We start from the raw sequence: 9610 nt of genomic DNA, 5'->3' as shown, positions 1-9610 counted from the left end.
ATATTATAAGAATCTCTCCACAAAAAAAATAGATTTGTTTAACGAAACATGAATTTAATATAATTTTTTATATGTTTTACGGTTAAAAATTCATATTTAATTTTGTTTAGTTAAAAAATTGTAATTGTTTTGATTATTTTTACAATATTCTACACATTTCTGTACAATTTCATTAAAAAATAAAAAATAAACTTAAAAATAAAGACCAAAAGTAGTGATTAAAAATTTTATAGGGATTAAAAGCTGAAGGAAAATTTTAGAGGGACTAAAATGAAAAAGTTAGTATATTTATAGGGACCAAAAACATATTTAACCCTAGGTATTTCAACCAAATAATCTGTTAGAGAGTACTTCGTCGAGTATGTGTTATATAAATACAAAAAAAAAGAGTATTCGATATCCTATAAAATAAGTATTGTCTTTGTTCTTAATAATGTCATAGTCAATCACTTTATATATGTCAATGCACATCTTTGACCATTAGTATCTTTAATTATCTATAATAAAAAAATTATAAAAATATAATATCTTGAAAATATTGGTTGAGACAAATCAAACAACATATTACATGCGAATTGTATTTATATATTAGTTAGAAAATATGATCAAAGTAAGTTATGTGAATAGTGCACATCGTAAAATTGCTACATGTATTTAGTAATCGATGCAGTAGTTAACTTCATTGATTTTCTCAATTTAATAAAAAAAATTGTTGTACCAAAAAAAAATTGTATTCTCTAAAATATGTTCAAAATATTTCTTTTTTGTCGAATAGTCTAATATCTAGAATACTTTTTTTATCAAGTAATGTAATAGTTAGAATTACCCCATAAGGGTTCGAACCATATCCCCTTACATATTACATGAAATGTCATTGCTAATAGAGTTATGCTCACATGAACTCTCAAGAGAACTTATTCCATAGATATTATACTGTACTAGTATTACATTTAAATTTATTAAATGATATTTTAAGAATGATTATGATAGCATTAAATATTATAGAGATAGTTTATTTTAGGCTAAATATTTTTGTTTATAAATTACTCCCTTTGTCCCAAATTATATATCGTTTTTGGATAAATATTGTCACAAATTATGTCATTTTATAATATTGTACTAATGAAGCATTAATGCTATTTTTTCTATTGTATTCTTAACTATTTATTACTCTTTTCTTTCTATTCTTTAATTTATTTTTCCCACACCAATTATTAAGGACAATTTTGTAAAACAATCATAATATCTCTTTCCCATACAAAATTTATTACATTTTTTTTTATAGATACACGAAATGACAAAGCCATTATAAACTCACACACACAAGTTGAGGTGTTGGGGTTCGAACCCCGATCAAGACGTCCGACCTAAAAATTTCGATATTTTGCCAGTTGAGCTAGGACTTGCAGACAAGAGGGAGTATAAAATTTATTTACAAACAATAAAAACTAGGGGACCTAAACGAAGAAAAAAGACAAGAAAAGTAAAGTTTGAGCTTATATTTAAGATAAAAAGATGAAAATTGTATTGCTTATGTTAATATTATTAGCATCACTTGACCAAAAAAATATATTATTAGCATCATTAAAAATTAATTTGACCATATAATTTCATGATAAAAACGATAATTTCTTAATTGTATAATTAATACGGCCAAAATTCATATTTTTAAGTTTGTATTATAAAAGTAACATTCAATTAAGAATATGGAAATAATCAATACTGCATCCATTTTATATTATCAGTCTTATTTGAAATATTTATTTGTTTTTTTTTTAAGGAAATTGAAATATTTATTTGTTAAAAATTATTTGTCACTTTTTTTATGTTTATCATTTGGTTCTTAGGAGAAGAGAGCCTAGTAGTTTGACGTTCGGTTGGATGATAAGTACAATTTAATCAATAATTATTCCATCCAAAAATCGAACTCGAATTATCCCAAACAATTTGTTATTTGTTGGAGCTCGTTAACCTATTGATTTCAATAATTTGGTTATCATTTATCATTTTATAATACTAATATATATATATATATATATATATATATATATATATATTTGTAACTTTTTCTAATATTACTCTTATTTATTTAAGTAATTACATGTATATAATAAACACATAACAAATGAAGAATACAAATATTTTACTACTTTATACTCCCTCCGTCCCATATTATAAGGAAAAAAAAATCACACTTATTAGAAAAATTAAAACATAGTAGTTTGTAACATAGTTTTTTATGTTATTTTTGAAATAAGTTTTATAGGAAGATGTAAAAACAATTTTCATTGGTTGTTGGTTATTGAGAAAATGAAAGAAAAAGCATATTAAATGAACTTTGCATTTAATTTTCCTCTGGAAAAGATAAATTTTTGAAAAGTTAATTTTTTTTTTGCTTATAATTTGGGACAAAGAAAATTGGTTTTTTTGCTTATAATTTGAAACGAGTATATAAAAAAGTATATTCTAGTCAAATTTGTATAATTATTAAAGTAATCTAGTCAATAGATTTCAAATGAGAGAAATAATAAACTGATTAAGTATTATTATTTGGGGAGACAAAGACGTTTCAGGTCAAAAAAGTGTCTAAATTCTCTTCATGTAAGAATGTGGACCCATTCTTCTCTCTCTAACACATTCTTTCTCTCTCATCACTGTCTCACTTTATATATAAACTCATTTTATGTCATTTCATTACAAGTCTTCCTCATTGAAACAACGGCGCTATTGTTTCATGGTTTGTGGTTTGTTATGCCAACTTTTCCATTCATTTTCAATCAAAAATCACATCATGGTTTTAAATTACGATTGCGGTCTCAGTCGCGATTACGTTAAGTACTTTAACATTTATTCTTAGAGTACAACCAATGCGATTGTAATGTTGTTGCAGTGACATCTAAATATTTTAGATTGCTACTACAACAGCAATAATAAATTTTTTGATTGTGTATTAATCTATATCCTTATAGAGTATATTTGCGATCAAAAGCAATTGAAGTTTTTAATTCAATTACACTTGATCGCAGATATACCATCTCACATATATTAGTGGCATACCTTTATGTAAACTCTTTTTTCACAACTTATACGTATGATCATGGCTACACTTTTTTCACCAAACACACACATGCATAATTTTTTTCTGTTTCTGTGTCTCTAAAGTTTTGTTGTTTTTATGTAGATTATAAAAGCTACCCTTTTTTCTGCACAAAAAGTTGAACACTCTCCACCTTCTGTTTCACCGGTTTCATTGCACGAGGTCGCTGATTTTCTGCTCATAAGTCAGGTACACACTCTCTCTCTATATGTATATATATGTATATGTATATAGGTCAATGGAAAGATAGGTATATAGAGAAATAATAGATGTTGGGATTTGTTACATGCCAAAGTTGGTTTATATATGTTCTTTCCAATGAATGAGATGATGGTGGGTATGGTTGCACTTGTTTAATGTATATAAAGTAATGGGTGGGGGAGTGGCAGATGAGTGTTTGGTGCTACAAAAAGTTGGCTAGATTGGGTTGATGTGCTAAGAATAATGTGTCTTTAACTAAGTTTTGGTACGTATAAGAATATTAAGATCTGATTAAGATTGGAATATATGTGATTGCAATCTGGGTTTGGTTTTATTCATTTATTATAAAAAAAAATTGTGGGGTGTGTTTCTTTCTGAAATATTTGTTTTTTAATTTAGTCTTCATTACTGGTATGGTACGGTGGTACATGATTTATTTATTTATTTATATACTTTTTTATTAATTTATTTATTTATAGAGAATCTTGTTGGACTATGGTCTATTTCAATTTGGTTGATGAAAATGTGTCACTGTGTCATTCACTGATTCATGTCCAAAAGAGGGTGTGTGGATTGAAATAAGGTTAAGATTACAAAAGAGGAATAGTTTTGATCATTTTATTTGGGTAAAGAATTATAGGTTTCATGTGCCTTTCTCTTTCAGGAAGTTTTTACATTTTTTATTATTATTTATCTATTTTGGGATCTCACACTGTTTTGTAATCTATTGTTTAGATCTTACTGAGTTTGAACTTTTTGTTTAACTGTTATGACAGTGACAGGACCAAGAAATTGAAGTTGGATCAATGTATAAAGGAACAGCATCTAGATTCTTAATTTTCCTGTTCTTGTTGGGTGTATCAGCAACTGTTAATGGATTTTCTAAATGCAACTGTGACGATGACACGAGCTGGTGGACGATTGAGAAGATTCTAGAATGGCAGAAAGTCGGTGATTTTCTGATCGCGGTGGCATACTTCTCGATCCCTATTGAGCTTCTTTATTTCATCAGTTGTGCAAACATTCCATTCAAATGGGTACTTTTTCAGTTCATTGCTTTCATTGTACTTTGTGGAATGACACATTTGTTTAATAGCTGGACTTATGGACCCCACACATTTCAAATCATGCTGACACTTACTGTCTTGAAAGTCCTCACTGCATTGGTTTCATGTGCAACTACCATAACCCTCATCACTTTGATCCCTATGCTTCTTAAAGTAAAGGTTCGAGAGTTCTTGCTGAAGCGAAAGGCGAGAGAGCTTGGAATCGAGTATGGTATGATAATGAAACAGAACGAAGCTGGAATGCATGTAAGAATGCTTACTCAAGAGATTCGCAAGTCACTCGATAGACATGAGATTTTGTATACTACCATGGTTAAATTGTCGGAAACTTTAGGGTTGCAGAACTGTGCTGTGTGGATGCCTAATGTTGACAAAACGGCGATGAACCTCACTCATGAATTGAATGGGAGGAATGTTAATTCTTCTATACCGATCACTGATCTGGATGTTGTAAGAGTCAAGGGAGATAATGTAGTGCATATGATTGATTCTGACTCGCTGCTTGCTGCTGCGAGTAGTGGAGTTTCTGTTGATGCAGGACCGGTTGCTGCAATCCGAATGCCAATGCTTAGTGTTAGCGATTTCAAAGGTGGGACGCCTGAGGTAACGGAAGCCTGTTACGCAATACTTGTTTTGGTACTTCCTAGTGAAGAGGCTAGATCTTGGAGCAATCAAGAGCTTGAGATTATTAAAGTTGTTGCTGATCAGGTAGCCGTGGGTCTTTCTCATGCCGCGATTCTCGAAGAATCACAACTTATGAGAGAGAAATTGGAGGAGCGAAATCGAGCATTGCAACAAGAGAAAAGGAACGCTATGATGGCGAGCGAGGCTAGAGCAGTTTTTCAGAAAGTCATGAGTAATGGAATGGGAAGGCCAATGCATTCAGTTATGGGATTGCTTTCAATGATGCAAGATGAGAATTTGAAGAGTGAACAGAAACTTATTGTGGATTCGATGGTAAGGACAAGCGGCGTCGTATCGAACTTGATGAATGATGCTATGGACAATTCAGATAGGGACGGTCGAGGTGGAAGATTTCCTTTGGAGATGAAATGTTTTGGTTTACATAACATGTTAAAAGAAGCAGCTTGCATTGCCAAGTCTATGGCTTTATGTAAGGGTTTTGGATTTAAGGTTGAGGTTGATAGGTCTTTGCCTAACTATGTTATCGGTGACGAGAAGAGGGTTTTTCAGGTGATTTTGCACATGGTTAGGAACTTGATTGATGGTAACAATGGGGGAGGGATTCTTGTGTTTCAAGTTTTGGCAGAATCTGGAAGTCGAGGAAGGAGTGAACCTGGATATGCAACTTGGAGACCAAGCTCGTCTAACGGTGATGTGCATGTTAGATTTGACATAGGGATCAATAGCAGTAATTCTGAATCAGAGACCTCAGTTACTTCAGGGAGGCTTGCAGGAAGGATGCGTACGAGTGATCGGGCACTCGAGGAAAGTTTGAGCTTCAGCATTTGCAAGAAGATAATCCAGGTAAGCTATATAACATTTGTTGTGTATGTCTCAAGAGTTCAGTTATACACCGATTTTCTTCATTATTAACATTTTATCTCTAATGCTTCAAAATATATCGGATAAAGGATATTTTTTTCTGCATTGTTTCACTATAAAACTGTGATAGAACTTTTTGGAATCCATTTCAAAGTTTTCAAGTTCTATCTTATAAAATTGAGATCTTTTAAGCATAATTTAATTTACGTTATATTTTATTTTCTTACCTTCATTAGCAGCCGATACGAACTGTTGATTAAATACGTATAACTCGTGGATTAGAGTTATTAGATATGCTTGTCAATAATCTAGAGTTCTAGATAGCTTCATTCATAGATTTGTTAGCTTATTTGATTATTCAATTCATAATATCTCTAGGGGGATATTTACCAAATTTTTCAAATTTGTTCAAGTTCCATGAAATTCCAATGAATAATTGGTGTGCTATATTTGTAGTTAGAACTATTAAATTAGGTGTTTCTGTGTTCTGTAAATTATTTTTCACTCCATTGATTTTGTATGTTATTGGCAGTCAATGAAAGGTAACATATGTTCAGTACCAAATGCTAGAGGTTTTCCTCAACTGATGACCCTTGCTCTTAGGTTTCAACTACGTCGTTCTACCGCTGTAACCATCTCCGAACCAGGGGAGAGTTCAGAGTCATCTGATTCAAATTCCTTGTTCAGAGGTCTGCAAGTCTTGTTGGCCGACAACGACGATGTTAATAGAGCAGTAACACAGAAATTTCTCCGGAAACTAGGATGTATTGTTACATCTGTTTCCTCCGGATTCGAATGCCTTAGTCTCGTTGGCCATGGTGGTGCATGCCCCTTTGAAGTTGTTATTTTGGACCTTCACTTGCCTGATTTAGATGGATTTGAAGTTACTGCAAGGATCCGGAAGTCCAAAAGCCGTAACTGGCCTATCGCTGTTGCTTTATCGGCAAGCTCAGAAGAAGAATTAAGGGAAAAATGTATGCATATTGGGTTTAATGGAGTTATCCGAAAGCCGATTCTGTTGCAAGGATTCGCGGAAGAACTCCAAAAAATCCTGAAGGGAAAATAGGTCCTATGAGGATCTTCAAGTCATTAATTTTCAGTCACATTCTAGATAGAAGTAGTTTATGAACACAGCAATTTTTGACTTCCTTTTTACAGAAAATATTTCAGTTTATAGATTTTATACACAGCTTTCATATTTATTATGAAAGTAAAATGGTATACAAATTAGTTCGTTTGTTCAATGTGTTTCCCTTTTGTTATTATCATGTTTTGATGTATGCATCATCTTTCAATCACATCTCTTAAATCAGAAAATTGAAAACGAAAATTGATTCAAATGGTTAAAGATTATACCATTGGCAAAATCAAAGTACTTTGATGAAAATGCTTCTAAATAGTAGGATTAAAATTTATGTGAAATCATTTCTTAGTCTCACAATTTGGTTCTCTCAAAATTAAACTATGTGCAATTTTGGCCTCTAAATTTTTTTTTTTTTTTTTGTTGAGAGATTTTGATTCTCTCATATTTAAACTAAGTGCAATTTTGGCCTCTTAATTTATTTTTTTTAGATTTTAGTCAATTTAATTTAGATTCTTCACAATAATTCGTCCTTTAATAAAACCTATGAAACACTTGAAATCAATTATTGTTTATCAATGCACGGTGTTTTAGTTTGTTTTTAGCACACCTTGTGCTCAAAATACATTTGATTAATAAATCTTTTGGCATTTTCAGTAAAGAATAAATTTTCAATGGTTTTCTTTTAAGGTCATGGGTTTCTGAACATTAGTTAAAGAAACAAAAGGAAATAATAAGTATAATAAGAATTTTTTGAAACTTGTGTAATTAAATAAATAAAAGCATAGTTTTTTTTTTTTTTTAATACAAAACTTATCTTTTATGTTTTCTTAACTAGTGCTCTGGGGGCACTGGTTAGCATCACTCATAAATAATTTAATACATCTATTATATAATAATAAAATATTAAAGTTTGATTCTCCTCGATGTCAATTTAGATGAACAAATTTAGCTTCTTCAAAAAGCTAAAAGTTAATATTAATCAAAATTTCTTAATTAAGCACATAACATTTATAACGGAAGTGGTGCAAATATTTATTGGTGTTTTACATATACAATAAAAAAAATATTTAATCAAAAAACTACATTAATGTTTATATTTTGAAAATATTATTGAGTTTTCAAAATATTATCATATCGATTTTATCATGTCGATACATAAAAGCACATAAAATTCACAACGAATGTGGTGCAAATATTTAACGGCATTTTTCATATAAATAAAAAATTATTTAATTGAAAAAATACGTTAATGTTCATACTTTGAAAATAGTCATGTGTTTTCAAATTATTATCATATCGATATTCTCATGATACATAAAATTTTCCTTTCACCTATATAAACACATAAAATTCACAACGATTGTGGTGAAATATTTAACGGTGTTTTGAATATTAAATACAAAATATTTGATAGAAACACTACATTACTGTACATATTTTGAAAATAGTCATGAACTTTCAAAATTTTATCATATCGGTACATAACAATTTGATTTTGTAAATATAACCAAATAAAATTCACAACGGACATGGTGCATATATTTAAAGGAAGCACATAAATCTGCAACGTGTATGATGCAAATATTTAACGGTGTTATTCAAACTCAACCTTAGTCAAACTAGTCGTTATTCAAACTAGTTGTTACTCAAACTAGCCGTTATTCAACTAGCTGTTATTCAAACTCAACCTTATGCAAATTTTATTCAACTAGTTGTACTCAAACTCAACCTTAGTCAAAGTAGTCGTTATTCAAACTAGTTGTTACTCGAACTAACCGTTATTCAAACTCAATCTTAGTCAAACCAGCCGTTACTCAAACTATCCATTTTTCATATCCCTATAAATGTTATAACATGTATAACAAACTTCACAATCATTTCCAACTTCTTCCCTTCACGAAAAAAAAAAATCATTCTCAACTTCTCTCTTTACTCACATTCAATATCAAACTTCTCTTCAAATGGATCATTCCAATCTATCCCATCTTGCAAAAATGTTCATGAATTATACGAATGACGGCATGGATGAAGAACTTGTGAGGCTTTACTTTGAAAGTAATCTACAAGAAGATTTTGCGAGATCAAGTAGGCCTAGACGCCAAAGAAGGAACATAGAGAGGAATTGTGAAGACGGGCATAAGCGTTTATTCGATGATTATTTTTCAGAAGCTCCAGTTTACACGGATGAGCAGTTCTGTTGAAGGTATCGAATGCGTAAACATGTCTTCCTTCACATAGTTGAAGCTCTTAGTCAACATGATGAATATTTTCAGCCGAGGGTTGACGCAAGTGGTAGATCAAGTATTTCACCCCTAAAAAAATGCACTGATGTTATTCGTATTTTGGCGTATGGAATAGTTGTCGATAGTGTGGATGAATATTTGAGAATTGATGAATATTTGATAAGTTTGAAATGGGTGTGATAAGTGTATTCGGGCCACAATATTTGCGAAAGCAAACCACTGAAGACATCAAACTCTTGCTGCAGATGGGGGAGGCACGTGGTTTTCCAGGTACGTTGGGGAGTATTGATTGTATGCATTTGGGAATGAAAAAATTGCCCAGTTGCATTGAAAGGGAAAAATGTTTGAGGTGATCATGGTAAACCCACTATTATGCTTGAAGCAGTTGCTTCACAAGAATTATGGATTTGGC

General features: G+C 31.0%; 1 protein-coding gene across 1 annotated transcript; it reads left to right on the top strand.

Annotated features, from left to right (window-relative positions):
* The first annotated feature begins 3074 nt into the window (after positions 1–3074).
* Positions 3075–7107, top strand: LOC25483020 (ethylene receptor 2). Its single transcript, XM_024775306.2, has 3 exons — positions 3075–3286; positions 4075–5853; positions 6404–7107. The coding sequence occupies exons 2-3, from the start codon at positions 4105–4107 to the stop codon at positions 6935–6937; spliced, it is 2283 nt and encodes a 760-aa protein (XP_024631074.1). The 5' UTR covers positions 3075–3286; positions 4075–4104; the 3' UTR covers positions 6938–7107.
* The last annotated feature ends 2503 nt before the right edge of the window (positions 7108–9610 follow it).

The sequence above is a fragment of the Medicago truncatula genome, chromosome 1 (assembly GCF_003473485.1).
Source record: "Medicago truncatula cultivar Jemalong A17 chromosome 1, MtrunA17r5.0-ANR, whole genome shotgun sequence".
Lineage (NCBI taxonomy): Eukaryota > Viridiplantae > Streptophyta > Magnoliopsida > Fabales > Fabaceae > Medicago > Medicago truncatula.
Note: the sequence above shows the minus strand (reverse complement) of the source record. Positions and strands in the feature narration are given on the sequence as shown.